Genomic DNA, 20,417 nt, shown 5'->3' with positions numbered 1-20,417 from the left:
TGCAAATAGAAAATAGATCACTAGGTTATATGATCACCTTCACCTTCACCTTCACCAAAAATGTGAAAATGCACAGGGAACTCTATTCAATATCCCGTGATAAACCGTAATGGAAAAGAATATGAAAAAGAATGTATATATATGTATGACTGAGTCACTTTGCTGTTCAGCAGAAATTAACACAACATTGTGTATCAACTGTACTTCAATAAAATACATTTTAGAAAAACTGAAAGGGGATTCAAACTCAAGTCTGAAGAATGTCCTTTTATATCTGAAAGGAAGGAGGGAAAAGTGGCTAAAGTAAGAAACTAGAGAGAATGAAAAGATGGCGGCCATCTATCTGAAATCAAAGCAAGATGTCAGGTTTTGTGGGAACTAATTTCAGTGCAACAGCAAAAACGCGCTGCCCTCTAAAATCAGCCCAAGCTGGAAGACCTCCATGCCCCAAATCAGGTACAACTGCTCAGTGTCCATTCTCCACCCAGCCACACCCCAGAGCCAAATTCCCATTCTCTGGTGATTCCCTGGTACCTGTTTCCTGCCTCCTGTTTTCCAGCTGTGAATCTGATGCCTTTTCGAGTTTGCTCTTAGCATCTTGTATCTAGACCTGACAACAGATGCTTCACTGGTGCTGCAGCTCTGCCCGTGGGTCTGGCTCAAATCTTATGCTCAATTCCTGCAAATTCTCAGTTCTGGGTGAGCTGTGTTCTAAAAAGGTAACAATATTCCACCTCAAGCAAGTCCCTGGTTCTTCCCAACCACACAAGCTACTCTTGACAGTAGCAGTGAGCCAAGGCCTGGAATATGGCCTTCCTGGTTTTCCAAAGACTCTGCCCTGGCTGGAGAGTTACATGACAAGAATGAACTAACCTTGACTCTCAGTGAGGTACATGCCTGGGTGAGGGGGTTGAGATCTTACTGGAAATATCTGCAAGGAGCTCTCTCATTCCAGCCCCAAACTGGGATAGGAGACAGAAGGAATGTGCTCATTTCTATCCTTTATACATGCTGGTTTTCTTGGATTATATGCCATCATCTATTCTTGGTTTTCCTGCTACCTCTCCAGAGACACTGCTTAATCTCCTTGGCACCTCCTTCTCCCAGCTTGGTCCTTGAACTTTTTCATTCATTAACTGTCTCTAGGAAATCTCCTCCACTCAACAACTTCAATATGCTGAAAACTTGCAAATTTATACAGCCTCAAATTTACACAGCATCTTCAATCCAGACCTCCTCTTGAGCTCCAGGCCCACATATACCACTGTATATAGATCTCTCTTTGGCTATCTCAAAAACTCCTCAAACTCAACATATTCAAAACTGAACTCCTCATTTCCCCCCAAGCCTGGGCTTCCTGTGGTATCCCCCACCAGAGGCCATGCAGCTCTACAGCCAGGATCCTAGGCCCATCTGGATGCCACTCTCTCCCTCACCTCCCAGATTTAATCTAATTCCAAGTCCCCCAGAACTTCTGAAGCTATTTCCTTCCATATTCACTACTACTACTAAAGCTCAGAGACTTAATTGATTAGTGTAAAAATAATGAAAGCTACTAATTATCAAAAGCTTTTATATACCAGGCAGGCACTCTTTTAAAACTTGATATAAATTTTCTTTTCTAATCATCCTACTATTAGTTTCCTAGGACTGAAGTAACAAGGCAAACTAAATGGCTCAAAAATAAAGGAATGTAAGAGAGTTCCCTTTTCTCCACACCCTCTCCAGCATTTATTGCTTGTAAAATTTTTGATGATGGCCATTCTGACCGGTGTGAGGTGATACCTCATTGTAGTTTTGATTTGCATTTCTCTGATAATTAGTGATGTCGAGCATCCTTTCATGTGTTTGTTGGCAATCTGTATATCTTCTTTGGAGAAATGTCTGTTTAGGTCTTCTGCCCATTTTTGGATTGGGTTGTTTGTTTTTTTGATATTGAGCTGCATGAGCTGCTTGTATATTTTGGAGATTAATCCTTTGTCAGTTGCTTCATTTGCAAATATTTTCTCCCATTCTGAGGGTTGTCTTTTCATCTTGTTTATGGTTTCCTTTGCTGTGCTTTTAGGTTTCATTAGGTCCCATTGTTTATTTTTGTTTTTATTTCCCTTTCTCTAGGAGGTGGGTCAAAAAGGATCTTGCTGTGATTTATGTCATAGAGTGTTCTGCCTATGTTTTCCTCTAAGAGTTTTATAGTCTCTGGCCTTACATTTAGGTCTTTAATCCATTTTGAGTTTTGTGTATGGTGTTAGGGAGTGCTCTAATTTCATTCTCTTACATGTAGCTGTCAAGTTTTCCCAGCACCACTTACTGAAGAGGCTGTCTTTTCTCCATTGTATATTCTTGCTTCCTTTATCAAAGATAAGGTGACCATATGTGCATGGGTTTACCTCTGGGCTTTCTATCCAGTTCCATTGATCTATATTTCTGTTTTTGTGCCAGTACCATACTGTCTTCATTACTGTAGCTTTGTAGTATAGTCTGAAGTCCAGGAGCCTGATTCCTCCAGCTCCGTTTTTCTCTCTCAAGATTCCTTTGACTATTCGGGGTCTTTTTTGTTTCTATATAAACTGTGCAATTTTCTGTTCTAGTTCTGTGAAAAATGCCATTGGTAGTTTGATAGGGATTGCATTGAATCTGTAGATTTCTTTGGGTAGTGTAGTCATTTTCACAGTGTTGATTCTTCCAATCCAAGAACATGGTATATCTCTCCATCTGTTTGTATCATCTTTAATTTCTTTCATCAGTGTCTTATAGTCAGAATGTAAATTGATACAGCCACTATGGAGAACATTATGGAGATTCCCTAAAAAACTAAAAATAGAACTACCATATAACCCAGAAATCCCACTACTGGGCATATACCATGAGAAAACCATAATTCAAAAAGAGTCATGTACCACAATGTTCATTGCAGCACTATTTGCAATAGCCCGGAGATGGAAACAACCTAAGTGTCCATCATTGGATGAATGGATAAAGAAGATGTGGCACATATATACAATGGAATATTACTCAGCCATAAAAAGAAATGAAATTGAGTTATTGGTAATGAGGGGGATGGACCTAGAGTGTGTCATACAGAGTGAAGTAAGTCAGAAAGAGAAAAACAATTACCATATGCTATCACATATATATGGAATCTAAAAAAAAAAAAAGATTCTGAAGAACCTAGGGGCAGGACAGGAATGAAGATGCAGACACAGAGAATGGACTTGTGGACATGGGGAGGGGGAAGGGTAAGCTGCAAAGAAGTGACAGAGTGTAATGGACATATGTACACTACCAAATGTAAAATAGATAGCTAGTGGGAAGCAGCCACATAGCACAGGGAGATTAGCCCGGTGATTTGTGACCACCTAGAGGGGTGGGATAGGGAGGGTGGGAGGGAGGGAGACATAAGAGGCAAGAGATATGGGGATAGATGTGTATATATAGCTCATTCACTTTGTTATACAGTAGAAAGTAACACAACAATGTAAAGCAATTACACTCCAATAAAGACGTTAAAAAAAATAAAGGAATGGATTTTTTCACAGTTTTGAAGCCTAGCAATCTGAAATCAAAGGGTTGGCAGGACCATGTTCTTACGGGGAGGGGATCTTTCCTGTCTCTTCAAGCTTCTGGTGGCTCCAGGCATCCCTTGACTTGTGGCACTGCAACTTCAATCTCTACCACCATCTTCACAGGGACTTGTCCTCTGTGGGCATGTCTTCTTGTTTTCTGTCTGTTTCAAACCTCCTTCTGCCTTTTTCTTATAAGGACCCTGTCACTGGATTTAGAGCCCAGCCAGAAAATCCAGCACAATGATCACCTCATCTCAAGAGCCTTAACTTAATTACATCTGCAAAGACCTTTTTTCTAAGTATGGTAAAATTCATAGATTCCAGGGATTAGAAAGTGGATATATCTTTTTAAGGCCATCATTCAACCCCCCAAAAGTAAATATGCTTATTAGTTGAGTCAATTGAGACTTAGAGAATTTAAGGGATTTGTCCAAGGTCACACAGTTAATATGAATGTGAGCTTCACATTTGATCTGTGGCTTCCTTACCTCCAGAAAAATAATTTCAATACTTTTCTGAAAGGAGTAACAGTATCAAGAGATTTGTCACTTGGATGCCAAATGCTGCTTCTTAAATACATTCATTACTAGACTATCCTACACCACTAGTGTTATCTTCCAAAACTATAGATCAGATCCATCATGGCCGGCATGTTTTCTGTCACTTAGAAGGTGCTCAATAAACAGTTGTCAGTAAATGAATGAGATGATGCCACCAGCCTCATCAAAGTCACCACACATTTCACATTGCTTAAAAAATGAGCTTCACATTCCAACAAAGCATTCAAGACCCTCCAACCCTCCAAAAGATTAAAAAGTATAATCCTGGAATTACGATGAATTCCTAATTCTTAGAAAGGCTGTACTTAGAATGAGTACAGCCTTTCTAAGAATGTCCAAAAATCGTACAAGAAGAAATTGATAAATTTGGCCACACACATATCTAAAAGTTCAGGATGGAAGAATTTCATAATAAGGCCAAAAACAATGGCCTGGAAAAACATTCACAACATATATTAATACATATGCCTAATTTCCTAAAGATATACATAGCTCCTGAGGAAATAGGCACCTTCATTTATTGTTGTGTGACAATAAATTTGTTAAGCTTCTTTGAAGGGAAGACTAGAAATAAAAATAAATTTATCTTTAAATTCATCTCCTCTCCTCTCTGAACCAGCATTTCCACCCTTAGGAATGTATTCTGTGGATCTTCTCTCACTTTGGCACAAAGCTATTCACTGCTATACCCTTTGTGAAACAAAACTGATTGGAAATAACCTAAATGCCCACCAATAGGAGATAGTTAAATCCATTACAGTACAACTATACCATGGGATACTATGAGTCCCTTTTAAAATAAGGCATGTCTATATGCACATTAGTATGGAGGAAGTTAACTCAGGGGACAGAACTGTGTGTATAAAACGTTACCATTTTGTAAACAACAAAAAGGACACACATATATACATGCACCTATATGCCAGGCATATCTATGAATATTTTGGGAAGGATAAACCAGAAACTTGTAACTGTATTTGCCTTTGAGAAAAGAACTGTGAGACTGAGACAGGGATGGAAGGAAGATTTATTTTTCACTGCAAACCCTATTGTATTGTTTGAATTTATTTTGCCATGTGCCTGCCATGTGATAGAGAGAGAGAGAGGGAATCTATAAGCTAATTTTCACCTAATTTTCCAACTTGATTTCCTACTGTATCCTGTCTTGTACATGACAATTCATTGCTTCTCAAACCCACTGACTATGATCATATTGAGTGTGTGGGAGTGTGTGTGTGTCTAATATGCTATCATCCTCGACTCTCACGCTTTCTGCCTGTATAAATCATGCCCCTCAAAAGCTCTTCTGTGCAAGCTTCCTGATCTTCAGTGTTGAAACTAACTACTCTTACCTCTGAACTCAGAAAACCCCTGTTCATCCTGCTTTGAATTATAGTTGTTTACAAGTTGGTCCCCCTCATTCAATTAGCTCCTAAAGGGAAGTGTGCATCTTGTTGGCCTCTGTGTTCCTCAAAGTACCTGGAACACAACAGCCTTGCTGTGTGCATGTCCTTAACTAAAAAATATTAAGTAGAAGAGTCAACTAGGAAAACCCAAGTCTCTTACAATTAAACCCAATTTTAAGGATGATAGAGCAAAATATTTAGCCCAATCACAGAAATGCTATTTAGCTTGAATATCTAAAAGAGCCAACAAGAACTCCTCAAAGCTGAAAAATAAAGCCAATACTTCTTATCGAATAGGATTATTACATGAGATGCATGTGAAATTCAATAAGAAGTTACAGTTGGAATATATTAGAGGTAAGAGAAGAATGAAAGAAAAATGATTTCAGTTTTAATACGGAAAAGATAGCTCTTGCCATTTTGTTTTTTTGGTTTTTTAGTCAAACACACCAAGCCTGGTCATAAAATAGGCAAACACTGAATTTTATCCTGAAGCAGGCTACTTCTCAGATTGGGACTAGCAATGTCTTCCACCTTTGCAGCCCTCCTTCCCCCACCTCCCCACACACAAAGGAAAGGTTCACTGCAATGCAATTCAATCTATTGCTTATTAACTACAGTTTTTCCTAAGAAAACTTTCTCAGATGATATTATGTGTGCTGTAATTTTTTTTTTTTTACTATTTACTTTTTGCTGTCATTTAAACCCATTTCCTCTTGTCCTTGGTGATATAGGAGTGGAGGGTCCCATTACTCCATATATTTAACTTTCATCAATAAAACCAATTTTTAATGCTTCTAGAATAGTGCTATTCTGCTTTAGTCTCTATAAATAGGTACACTGACATCCAGCCCACCCCATTTCTGTTGGCCTTATAACAACATACAATAAAAAATATAAAACAAATATAATAAAATAAAAATTAAAAGTGATAGTGATTAAAAGTCAACTTGAACTTACTGCTAATGCTGTTTCATACTCTCCAGCAGCCAAGTGTGCTAAGCCCAAGTAATAGGAAGCTTCTTCTTCCATCTTTTTGTCATTTCCTAAAAAGAAAATGTAGAAAAAATCATTATGGTATTAAAGAAATTGGTTTATTACAACAAACAGAATCTTTGCTTTTTAAGAGAGTAGGAAGTTATTATAACAAAGTATACAGATTTATATCAACAATCTCTGAAACCTAACTGTGTACTCATCAAAAAGGCTGATGTTAATACAATTTACCTGGGTCACAGATATAAGTGAGTAATGTGCATTAGCAATATAATTATGAGGAGTTTCCCTCTACATACAAAACCCAGTATTAGCATTTTGACATTCATATATAAATTCCATACTGGTCCACCATGTAAAACCTATAGTTATTCATCATAGCTGCAACTACGTATGTGAAATAATTGATAAAGAGTATCAGCCTGGGCTTCCCTGGTGGCGCAGTGGTTGAGAGTCCGCCTGCCGATGCAGGGGACACGGGTTCGTGCCCCGGTCCGGGAAGATCCCACGTGCCGTGGAGCGGCTGGGCCCATGAGCCATGGCCTCTGGGCCTGCGTGTCCAGAGCCTGTGCTCCGCAATGGGAGAGGCCACAACAGTGAGAGGCCCACGTACCGCAAAAAAAAAAAAAAAAAAGTTGATTTTATTTCTACACACAAGCAATGAACAATCTGAAAATAAAAGAAAAAATTCCATTTTCAACAGCATCAAAAAGAATAAAATATTAGAAATAAATGTAACAAACCAAGGGCAAAATGTGTACACTGAAAACTATAAAACATCATTAAAAGAAATTCGATAACATGTAAATAGACTGAAAACCATATTCATGAATTGGAAGACAGTGTTAAGATAGCGATATTTCCCAAACTGATCTACAAATCAGTGCAATCCCTATCAAAATCCCAGCTGTCATTTTTGGAGAAGTAGACAGACTGATCCTAAACATCACGTGGAAATATAAGCAATGTGGAAGGACCAAAGCAATACTGAAAAAGGACAGTTTGGAAGACTCGCACTTCCCAATTTTAAAACTTACTACAAAACCACAATAAAAAATATGTAGTAGTAGAATAAGGACAGACATGAGGATCACTGCAATAGAATTAAGAATCCAGAAAACAACCCTCACATTTATGGTCAATTATTTTTAACAAGGGTCCCAAGACAATTTATTGAGAAAGAACAGCATTTTCAACAACTGGTACTGGGGCAACTGGATATCCACATACAAAACGTGAAGTTGGACCCTCTTGACATCACACACACACACACACACACACACACACACCTAAATATAGGAGTTAAAACTATAAAACTCTTAGAATAAAGTACAGAAGTAAATGTTCATGAGTTTGGATTAGTGGAAGCCTTCTTAGTTATGATACCAAAAGCACAAACAACAAAAGAAAAACAAATTACTTTGCACTTTATCAAATTAAAAACTAGGGCTTCAATGGATACCATCAGAAAGTGAAAAGAAACCAAATCTGATGAAGGACTTGCATCTAGAATATTAGAGGATTCTTGTAACTCAATTATAAAAGGACAAAATAACCCAATTAAAAATGGGCAAAGGAACTGAATAGACATTTCTGCAAAGATATACAAATGGGCAATAAGCACATGAAAAGATGATCAACATCATTAACCAACAGGGAGATGCAAAATAAATTCACAGTGAGATATCACTTTATACCTACAAAGATGACTATAATAAAAAGAAAGTAACAAGTACTGGTGAGGATGTGGCTAAATTGAAACCCTTTACACATTGTTGATGGGAATGTAAAATGGTTCAGTGACTTGGGAAAACTCTTTGCCCGTTCCTCAAGAAGTTAAACATAGAGTTATACCACCCAGCAATGCCACATCTACGTATATACCCAAAGGAATTGAAAACATGTACACAGATTTCATAGTAGCATTATTCACAATAGACAAAACGTGGGAACAACGTAAATGTCCATCAGCTGATAAATGGATAAAGAAAATGTGATACAACCATACAATAGTGTATTATTTGGCCATAAAAATGAATGAAGTAGTGATACCATCTACAAGATGGATGAACCTTGAAAACATGATGCTAAGTGAAAGAAGCTGGACTCAAAAGAATACACATAGCATGATTCCATTTGTGTGAACTATCCAGAAGAGGTAAATCCACAGAGACAGAAAGTAGATTAATGGTTGCTAGGGGATGGGGGAAGGAGGGTATGGGGAATGCCTTCTAATGAGTATGGGGTCAGTGTTGATGTTTGTACAACTTTGTGAATTTATTAAAGACCATTGATGACTGAAAGATGAAAATAATAGAATAATAGAGTCATGAGACCACTGTATGGCTGGTGCTATACTTGTGCATTACACCAAGGTGTCCAAACTAAGGTGCACAGTGGATGTCAGTGGATTTACAGTACCATGTAAATCAATGTGGGAGGCAAGCGTTATCCACGCAATCATCAGCTTGCTGCTTCAGGTTCCCTGACCAAAGTAGGAGACAACAGTAAGAAGGGATGCCTTGTCCCAGGGCATTTCAGTGGCTGTCGGAGCTCTGTAAAATGCTGTGCAATCTTTTAACCTGTCTACTATCTTATATGAAAAACATGGGCACAAATATTTATTGGCTTTAAAAGATATTAAAAATTATTACATCAGAAGAAGCAAGTTTTCTCCTATTCTCTTTATCTGTCCTTTGGAAAGGGAGAGATGCTTTCAGAAAGGAGACAGCTTGGCAGGCTCTGACTATTGGAAGAGGGCCTAGGAACCTTGCTTTCTTTGTGAACAACCTTACAATTTAGCAAATGTGAACCTAAAGTGAAATACCTTTTCCTACTTGATAACATTAACTTACATTAAAAGTCCACATAACTTTTCACGTGACTAAAGTTAGCTGCTGAAATTTATCTAAGAGCTAACTATTTATGTCAGTGTGTACCCCTTTGGGGAAGGTACTAGATCACCATTCATTCAAAAGCAGTTCATTCAATGGGATACATCTTTCACTGGGGGTGATGTCCTATGGGTATTTTAACTAATATTACTTTAAAAAATTAACAGAGAGAATAAGCTAAGATTTTACTTTCATTCTTTAAAAAATTAAAATCAAACCCAGAAAATCAGTCCTGTTTACTCCATATAAGCCATTTGTTACTCAATAAGCCAATTGATTGAATATGTCCACAAGCTAATGAACTTAGTTCAAGAGCATAACTTCCATCTTTTTCTCCTTCATGAAAAGTAATTTATTAATATACTACTCTGAGGTCACAAAATATCCTTGCATCTCACAAAGTAAAAGCTTATGAGTATATGTTCCAATTTTTTTCTTTATATTTTATATATATTTTAATGATAGAATATTAAGGATGTGATCAGCTGTCACAAAAGCATTTTCACTGCTATAAGCATGCATACAAATCACTTGGAGATCTTGCAAACCTGCAGATTCTGATGCAGTCGGTCTGGGGTGGGGCCTGAGATGCTGCATTTCTTATAAGCTTCCTGGTGATGCTGATGCTGCCAGTCCAAAGGCCACACACTTTGACAGGCATGGGTCTAAAATATATTAAAGTCCTATCTTCCTGTTACTCTTAACTAAATATTTATCATATCTTTCCTATTACCCGACAATAGGGAATTTACAAACAATGAAAGGTCTCTCAGATTGTAAGAAATATATGACCTTAAGCACACACACACACACACACACACATAGTTAACTTTTGCAAATGACCTTACCTTCTCATCATGGGTTTACTGTTTTATAACATTATTCCCAGAGGGTTGCAATTTTGGAGAAAAAGCTTTCAAGAAAGAAATGGATTTCTTGCTGTCAGCACTAAGGCCCCTCTGTTTTACAGTGAAATTTGAAAGTATATTGATGGCATTTGTCCCTGCATTTCATAGGAAATAATCACCCAAACACTTGACAATTTTTACCTCCCTCTTGGGAGAAGCAGTATCTGCCCATCAAAGGCAGCAATGTGAGAGTGTTCTTTTCCACCCACCTTCTTTGGCTATTTCAGAAGCTTTTATAAGAATTCTGATGGCCTGTTTGTATTCTTTATTTTCCAGCATTTTGTCTGAGAGTAATCTGTAAGTCCTCAGGAGACTCTCACAGGCCAACAAGTTGAGAACGCGGCCTGTCTCATCCTTCCATATCCGTCCCTGCGTCAATTGATGGAAGGCCTCATAATGCTCCGCAGCTTCCAGAAGCTGACCTGAAGAATAAAAGCCATTCATAAATACAAACCACAGGCCAGAACATATTTTCAAATATTTTGCATACATCTTGTGCTTTACTATTAAAGTGTGTGTGGGCAGGGAGAGAAGCACGGAATGCAGCCAAGTATTTCTAAGGCTGAAGAGGACTTCAGCTGGGAAAGGAGCTATCTCAGTTTGGACCTCAGATTCAGCACTGATTTTGAATGGATACGCGCTAAAGGGATATACTTGGGGCAGCAGAAATTGAGGAGAATTGCAAATGTTTAGAGATGGTATGAATGTAAAGTAATAATTATTAATAACAATCATATTAGCTAACAGTTATTCAACATTATATATGCAAGGAACTGTGCTGTACACTTTGTATGCATTTCTCATTTAATTGTCAAAACAGGCCTATGGAAAAGAGATTGTTATGATTCCATTTTAAGGTAGAAAAGAGTGAGGTTAAGAATTCTGTGCAAGATTGCCTGGCCAGAGGCTTAGTAGATCCAGGCAGTCTGATTCCAGAGCCCACACTCTAAACCACTTTCTTGCACTGCTTTCCCAACAGAAAGCAGTTCTTCATTCTCGAGAATTCAGGTGTCTTGAGAAAGGATGCAACTGTTACAAATTTCAAATTTAAGTATTATGGAGCTTTAAACTACTTCTCAACGTTTCATTGGACTTTCCAAGTTATTTAATTTTAAAATTACAATGTAACTTAACTGTCCTTCTCAATTATATTTTATAATATAGTCCGAAATATATCTTCTCAAAGCCAAAACTCTAAATTAACTTTAAGTCATTTGATTCCTTGAAATGTGAGCAAGCACGTTTCTGGAAGGGTAGTTTGTAGTTCCATGATACAGATTGTATTTTACTTGTGAATTGCCTTGTAGAAATGCAGACAAAATCCTGTAATGTAAATGCTCTTTTATGGTATTGGAGTTACCTAATTGGAATGAACTGGAAAAGCACTTACGTCTAGGCATTTCAACAATCGTAGTTAAGAGTGAGTACAGGCTCCAAACAGACAGCCTGAAGTCCTATACCGGTTTTACCATTTTTGCTGTTTAGCCTCAGGTTAATTACTACCCTCTCTGTGCCCGAATTTAATTCTTCTGCAAGTAAGATTATAGTGTAACTATTCAAGGTGTTATTGTGAGAAATGAATTAATACCTATTCAATATCTGATACAGAGTAGGTACTCAATAAACACAGCTGCTGTTACCAGTTGGCACAGTGATAATATTTTTAAAAACCCACAAGCCAATTGAATTATAGCCACTATTTATTTTCCCTTTCTTTAAGTACAACATAGTCTTCCTGCAAAATATGTAGTTGAGTCCTTATGACAATATTATCACAACTGATTAAATTAACCTATGTAGGCCATATTAGGCTCAATACATTTCCTCAAATAAGATGCACTGCATATTACAGATTGGACATTCCAGGATACTGTAGCCACTGCCATCACTATTGCATATAATTTCCTATTTTTGCACTGAATTTGCTATCAAAATAAATATTAAAAATGCACAGATAAAGATGAATAGTATTTTAAAAGAAACACAACAGAGATGTATAATCAGCAAATAAGCTGTACAAAAATTCAGTAAAGACGTGGCCAGTCTGAGTCCCATGCAGAAGGAGGGCATATCAGCAAAGATATATAGAAAGAGGCGGGTGTGTGCTGCTGAGCTGTTTATAAACTTGTATTATGAAATTTTCACATGATAAAAGACTACAAAGCCATAAATATGATATTACAGAAGAATATTTGATTACATGGATGGGTGCTTATGATAAGTGAAAATATTGAAAAACATCAGATAACATTTACAAAGCATTATCAGTGTTATATTGGTGATGAATTATTGGTTATATTGGTTTCTTTTCTGCTTTTTTTCCTGATTATTGGCATTTTCTAATGTTTCTATCATCAAAATGTGTTCAGTTTGTAAAGAGAAATATATAATGGAAACTATCTTAAAATTAATGCCCAGTCCTTTTTCATTTTGATGCAAATACTGAAGGTTGAAGTTTACTGTTCTATCTTTACATTTAACTGACAATTTTTCTCTTACCTCCCACAAAAGCAGGCATAGTTTTTCACCTCTCTCCTGCAGCACCTCTGCCAGAAACACCTTTCTCCAAATACCCATGACTCTCGTTTCTTTATTAAAACTCGAATGGAGCGTTGACATATATGTGTGTTATGTTTCCTCTGTTAACTGTATTTCTGCCTGTAAAGTATAGCTCTGTATCCCTGGAAAGATGTATACAAGAGTTCTTTTTTTTTATCCAGCATCCATCTATAAAGTATGGATACATATTTCTTTTTGGCCATGTGAATAGGGACAAGTGGATACAGGGAACTGTGAGTAAACCAGATAGTTCCAGAAAAACTTGGGACCATAAGGAGACTAGGAAGGGCCTAACAGCATCTGTGGTCACACACAGTAACCATATGGAAAGAGGGTCCAAAAGTGTGTTATAAAATAACAGATTCACTAAGAATTCCAGGAGGAGAGCCAGGAGATGAAGCTTCGGATAACCCAACTAATTACAATGAAATGCAAATGAGGCATAATGATGTAAATAGCATATGAGAACTGATAGCTGGGTCCAAGATTTGATCCATATGGTGGAAGAAAGGGGAGGTAAGGGGAGGCGAGGGTGAAAGTGGGGAAAGGATATGTGGAGGAAATGGGGAGAGGGCTGAGGGGGGGAAGGGGGGAGACAAAGGTGGGGACCATGTCTCTGTATTCCAAACAAGCCAGACTTCCCTCTGTGTTAGTGATGTGATTAGGTTTCCTGCACAGGCTAAGCAGAAATGAAATGAGAGGTTCTCAGGACATTGGTTTCAATTGGCCACTATGGAAGGGGGCCTTGGAATGATTGAGAAACAGACTTTTCAGTTGAGTTTGATTTTTGCTTGAGCACTTGGGACTAGTATCAGTGTACTGCTTAGGCCATGATTAGCTGCCAAGGTTCAGCTCTTACAAGGATATATTTGAAGTCTGCCATGAGGAAGGAGCAGTCCAAGATACTTGGGTAAAAGGAACAGGGAGCTACTATTTCTTGAAGGCCTACTGGGTGCTAGTCAAAATGGAACGTTTTTTTCCCCAGACATTATCTTATTTAACCTTCCAAAACTGTGCAGTGAATATGACTTTTCTTTTGCACCAAAGAGAAAACCGAGGCTCACAAACATTAAATGACTCAAATAGCTAAAAAGTGATGGTTAGGATTTAAACACAGGATCACCAAACGCCCACACAGCTTAGTTCTGCCACATTAGGTACAAATCAGAAAACTTGGGTGGAGTAAGTTAGATTCTCTGGACATGAATATCTGAAGTTAAAAACAATGCTTGAGTTATGTGATTTCTAGTCTCTACAAGTTCTATAATTCTGTGACTCTACTCAGGCAATCACAAGATCCTCCAACATGAAAGAACAGATACTGGCCACTGATGTGCTCCTCATTGGTCTTCCTGAAGGAGTCTGATGTAAAAACAGCTCTGTAACCTGCATCTAAATTCTCTAACCTAAACCGTGAGGTGACATCATGGGGTGAAGGACCTAAGATGTCCCATACTTAGTCCTAACCTGTGGTTACAGGTTATTCATGGTTTCATGCCCCCTTGCTTAACCACTTTGCCACAGAGGAGGTCACTGGGGATTCAGTTTTAAAAATTTATTTATTTTAAAATTTTTATTGGAGTCTAGTTAATTTACAATGTTGTGTTAGTTTCAGGTGCACAGCAAAGTGATTCAGTTATACATATACATATATCCACTCTTTTTAGATTCTTTTCCCATACAGGTTATTAAAGAATATTGAGTAGAGTTTCCTGTGCTATACAGTAGGCCCTTACTAGTTATCTATTTTATATATAGTGGTGATCAGCACTGTTTTAAACCAAGATGGCTACGTAGAAGAAGAAGAGTTTTCCAGCCCTTCTCAGATGTAGGGAATCGTTTCTAAAGTTATTTGGTGGCAAATAGGACTGTAAGTAAGCCAGCAAGGATTTGATCCAAATAATCAGAAGCACACAAATGACCAGGCTGCAATTTCTAAAGGCTGGTCAGAATTTGAAAGTACATATTATAATATGGTATAATATTTGATTTAAAAATATTAAAATATGTCTACACTATGAAGGGAGCATAGTAGTTTAAATAGGCAAGTATTTCCCTTTAAGCATGATTAACAATGATATCATTTCCATGCAATTTATATTTCTAACTGTGAACAGGATTTTAAAGATTTTCTTACTTTCTGAGTAAAGACTCATATTACTATTGACTAGGTATTTATTTATTTATTTATTTTTTTAATTTTATTATTATTTTTTTTTTTGCGGTACACGGGCCTCTCACTGTTGTGGCCTCTCCTGTTGCAGAGCACAGGCTCCGGATGCGCAGGCTCAGCAGCCATGGCTCACGGGCCCAGCCGCTCCATGGCATGTGGGATCTTCCCGGACCGGGGCACGAACCCGTGTCCCCTGCATAGGCAGGCAGACTCTCAACCACTGCACCAACAGGGAAGCCCTAGATATTTATTAAGACATAATGCACCCTGTTTTTATCTGAAATTTTTAAATTTAATATACCTGAGAGAAATGTTGTAAGTGGTCATCCATGTAGTGATCATTCTGACACATGTAAATACAAATGAAGATCATAAACCAGATTTTCAAATTTGGCTCACGGCAAACCTTTATAGCTTCTTCACAGTGTTCATGTGTTGTCTGCCCTTTGTTACCAAATAAATTTTAATATATCAGGACAAGATTCCCAGATCCCGCCATCAATCTTGGTGAAGGACAAGCGTCTAGATAATCGTCCTTCTCTGGAATTCACAGGTGTTAACATTATTTTTCATTGAGAAAGAGGGCAGAGAGAAGAAGAAGAATTACACCAAGCTATCACAAAAGTAAAAGTTTACTGAAAACAGAAAAGAGAAGGGCACATTCATAGATGTTAAAGGTCTCCTGAGGGGACATGAGCTTTATCTTGTTGTACCAGGAATTACTCAACAGTATGAGTAACAAACATCACAGGAGTAACTGTGACAAGAAAGGCGTACTAACCGTTGTTCAGCTAAGTGCCTGGTTCTATGCGAAGAAAAAAATCCAGAGTGTCCACTAATATTTCAAGTGAATCAGGGAAGAAAATGGAGCCAAGATGTTTTGTGGGAGCGACTGGAGGTGACCTTCCTCCAATACCCTCAGTAGTGGATTTAGCTCAAGAACACAAGATAGTATCAGAAAGCACATCATGGGAGACACACTATGAACAATTGTGTAAGACAAGAATCCAGGCATGGATAGAAGTAGCCTCAGTCTCAGGTGTTGTTTTTTTCTTTTGGTTTGCTTTTGTTTTTTTTTTAAACAATTAGATAACATCTACATAAACAGCAACGTTGTATGCATTTATAGTTTTTCACCCAAAAGAAAGTGTACTCTTAAAATAAAACTACTACCAAGGAGCTTCACTTTACCTAAAGCCCACATAAACAAGAAACCTAGCCATTTATTTAAAAATACAAACAGGGCTTCCCTGGTGGCGCAGTGGTTGAGAGTCCGCCTGCCGATGCAGGGGACACGGGTTCGTGCCCCGGTCCGGGAAGATCCCACATGGCGCGGAGCGGCTGGGCCCGTGACACATGGCCGCTGAGCCTGTGCGTCCTGAGCCTGTGCTCCGTAATGGGAGAGGCCACAACAGTGAGAGGCCCGCGTACCGCAAAAAAAAAAAAAAAAAAAAATACAAACAAAACCCAAACAATGTTGTAAACTGCAAAATGTCTGGTAGGATGTTAAGATAAATACTACGCAGAGAAAATAAGATTTTATACATTTGGGTATTACCCAGGTTGTTGTTTACCCTTCTTCCCTGGTACAACATCTCTGAAAGTTTATAGATATTTGTTGTATCACAGCAGATGTCTAGAACAAATATTAAGCAAAGGAGAATGTATATGATCTCTCCCATTTTAGTTTTTTTTTTTAAGTAGGAAGATTGACTAGATATTAACACAAATGGGTTTAAATGTGAAGCTGCCATAAAAGCAGGAACATAAATGTAATTCTCCCAGCCGCTATTTTGATGCACATTTTTGATTCCATGAATATTTTATGAAATGGCCCAAACTAAAGCCATATAACATTCCTGCATTACTGATGCTTGCGCCCGTAAGCTACGAACATTAGAGGCATGATTGAGTGCATTAAAATGAACTCGTTCAGCAGTGCATTGATTACTTGAAGGGGGAGGGAAAAGAAAAAAAAAAAGAAAGAAAGAAGTTGCTCCACTTAAGAAAACAGCAAACAAATCTAAAGTTTGCAATATAATAAAGGCATAACCAAGTTTGAAATAAAATTTCCTAAATAGAGTGTGACTCTGTCTAGACCTGACATTAATTAGGCAAGGTGTTAATTACGTCCAAAAATGGCTCTGGTATCGTTCAGGTAATTTCAAATGTCACAGTCTCTAAGATGCACAGGCGGGCCTGCTTTAGCTCCATGCATCAGCAATTCTGAAAATAGCTAATTATTTCCTTTTCTATCAACTTGCACACTTGCCAGTAAAAATAACGCTACAGGAAAAATTGCATGAAAATAATTTGACAGGTCCATAAGGCCTATTTCTTCAGCAGCCCTGGTATAAGTCATAAGCATATTTAGTTGTAAATGGTGCACATTTGTTGAAGAATTTAAGGAAATATTCCACTTTGGTTTAAAACAACAACCTAAAGGAACAATAAAGCTTTTTGTATATTATATTACATTTTAATCTGGAGCTCCTGGACATCTTCGGCGGTTAAGTTACTATTCTGTGCAACGCAGACATAAAATCTGCTGGAAGCAAATTGAACAGTAGCAAAAAGAGAAACATGTTATTGCCTTTTTTAAAAAAACAAAAGACATTGCTTTCCATTTCAGTTTAACTGCATGAGCAATTTATATTATCTTTAGGTTGTAACATTCAATTATGATCATTATAACGGCACAAGACACGCTGAAATATTAAGGGCTCGTCATACTTCCCAGTGGAAACTATCACTTTCAAGGGTTTATCTCTCGTCAGGGGAGATTTGCTCTGTACCATAACCCACTGCACACCATTGCAAAATGGAATGCTGGAAAACAAAGATTTGGTTTCTGTAACTCAATGGATTCCCTAATAAACTGGGAAGAAAGTGTGCCCATACTTTTGAGTAGCTGCTTTGGGATACTTAGAAGAAATTTAAAGTGTTATTTAAAAAATGGAATCCTTTATCATTTTGAGCAAAGATTTCAGATAGACATTACAGGAATGCTATCATGTCCCTGTTAAAGAGTACAGGTCACTAAACCAGACAATGAAAAGGATCCCAGGAAGACAGGAAGACAGGTGTGGGTGAAACTCACCAAAGGCTTTATCACTGATGTTGGCAATACTGGTGAGTTAATTTTTAAATTCCAGAAAATTTGTCTGGACTTTTCAAATATTCTGGAGGAACTGTTATTAATTGTTGTTGTTTGTGATTTTAGATTATTGAAATGTGGTCAGGCATAGACACGGTGCCCAAACTTGTCACAATAAACTTGTCATACTAAACCTCAGATGGTAGTTTCCATCCAAGTGTTATAATTTCTAAGGATTAAGCATTGGGCAGTTTTGCTTTTAAATGCTCACAATTGGAAGTATTGAAATCACTCAAATAATTTTAAAAAATGTAAACCACTTGTATAATGAATAAACAATAGGAAATTAATACTAGCCATTAAAAAGCTTATAAACATTCCACCTCATCTCGAAATACTAAGTAAAAAGTGTCGACAAGCGTAAAAGTCTGAGGAGAAATAAAGTCAATATTGACATTAGATCAGCTAATGAATTATATTGCTCTGGACTTAATCAATAATGTAATTCTTGCTTGAATTATAGATTGCTCATGATTTTAAATAAACCACATTCTGATTGTGTGTACTATATGTTTATATGAGCAAAGAGAAAGGTGTAGAGCATATTTGCCAAAGTATCAGTATTGATTCTCTTATGGGAGATGGTGGAGAGTGGGGATATTAACTTTTCCCCTTTACTTTGTCGCTCTGATTGACAACATGCATGTGCTAATTTTGGATATTACAAAAACCTAATTAACTGAAAGTAATCTATTTAGGTGAGTATGAAGGGAGAAAAATAATGTTAGTGGAGCCCTTACCACCATGTGCCTAGCATGAATAGTAACTGATATATATGTGTGTGTGTGTGTATATATATATACATATATAAGTATCTACATCTTATTTTAAATTTTTATGTATTTTTTATTGGGGTATAGTTGATTTACAATATTATATTAGTTTCAGTTGTACAACTGAGTGATTCCAAATTGTTATAGATTTAATGTTATAAAATATTGGCTATATTCCCTGTGTTGTGCAATATATCCTTGTAGCTTATTTATTTTGTACATTGTAGTTTGTACCTCGTAACTCCCTACCCTTCTCTTGCCCCTCTCCCCTTCCCTCTCTCCACTGGTAACCACTAGTTTGTTCTCTGTAGGTGTGAGTCCATTTCTATTTCGTTATTGTTATTTGTTAATTTTTTTAGGTTCCACATATACGTGATAATAGTATCTACATTTTAGGGATGGAGAAAATGAGCCTCAGGGGTTCTCTTGCCTAAACTTCACATACCAAGCAGGTGGCAGAGCTGATGCCCAAAGCTCATGATGGCTTTATCTGCTCAAGGTGAGCCCTCTTTGGAAACTGTCCAAGGAGGACAGTTTGACTTAAAAGTAAAGGCCAAGGTTTAAACCTGAGCACCATGATATCATTGGACCCCTTGCACCCTTTCTTTAAAGGCTCTGAAACAAGGACAGCAATGCCAACCTCAGGGTATGGCTGTAACAGGCACTAAAAGAACTGCATCAGCACCCTGCAAAGTGCCTGGTGCTTTGTGGACGTTCAGTAAGTTTTCATGTCATTTTATCTACTTTTTTTCAGGTTTGCCATTTGGAGCCATATCTGGATGAGCCTGTTGTGTGGAATGCTTCAATGTCAAAATGTTATGCAACAGTGTCACTTATTCAAATGGAAAGCCTTTTAAGACACCAGTTGGAAACAGCACACTTCATCCAACTTGCGCCCAGCACCCCTCTCACTCTTGGTGAGTGGTACCTCCTAGGAGCAGTGTCTCTTCTCAGAGAGTCAGAGGAGATACTGCGTCCAGAAGGGTGAATCAGTGGGGCAGGAACTGCAGGCTCAGTGCAGCGATTCAAGACCTCCTTGCAAAGCTTTGAAAAAGAGAAAGCCGCTACAGAGCAGGCACCTCTGAATGAGGCTTCCTCTGCGTGCTACTCCTTAAGCAGTAAATAATTAAAACACTCTGAAAAAGACAGGTAAAATACAAGCCACAATGTCAGTAACACAGACATGAAAGAGAAGGGGAAAAAAATGAATTAAAAAAAAAGGCAATGAAATAATTCATTTGAAGCTCTAATAAAGTTTCATTTGCAGTCTTGTTTAAAGATATATCAGACTTTAGGGATGTAACCTAATTACATTTTTATTCTAAGTTCCATTCGAAGATCTTGGACTTTGATTCTTTAACACAGATCAAACATGGAATAATTTTCTTGTGGCTATCAATACTTAAAAAGGATCTCTTCATTAAATAC

General features: G+C 37.6%; 1 protein-coding gene across 1 annotated transcript in view; it reads right to left on the bottom strand.

Moving 5' to 3' along the window:
- TTC29 (tetratricopeptide repeat domain 29) overlaps nucleotides 1-20,417 on the bottom strand; it is a gene marked incomplete at its 3' end in the record, with an annotated part of 262,852 nt that overhangs the window by 172,079 nt on the left and 70,356 nt on the right. Inside the window, exons 7-8 of the mRNA XM_082611227.1 lie at nucleotides 10,537-10,749; nucleotides 6,490-6,575 (exon numbers count right to left, since the gene is read on the bottom strand). Coding sequence (XP_082467353.1) covers nucleotides 6,490-6,575; nucleotides 10,537-10,749 — 299 coding nt within the window. The remainder of the gene's footprint in view (nucleotides 1-6,489; nucleotides 6,576-10,536; nucleotides 10,750-20,417) is intronic.

This window comes from Mesoplodon mirus (assembly GCF_964341445.2).
Source record: "Mesoplodon mirus genome assembly, chromosome: 2".
In the NCBI taxonomy this organism is placed as follows: Eukaryota; Metazoa; Chordata; class Mammalia; order Artiodactyla; family Ziphiidae; genus Mesoplodon; species Mesoplodon mirus.
The sequence above is the reverse complement of the archived record's forward strand: the minus strand, read 5'-3'. Positions and strand labels throughout refer to the sequence as shown.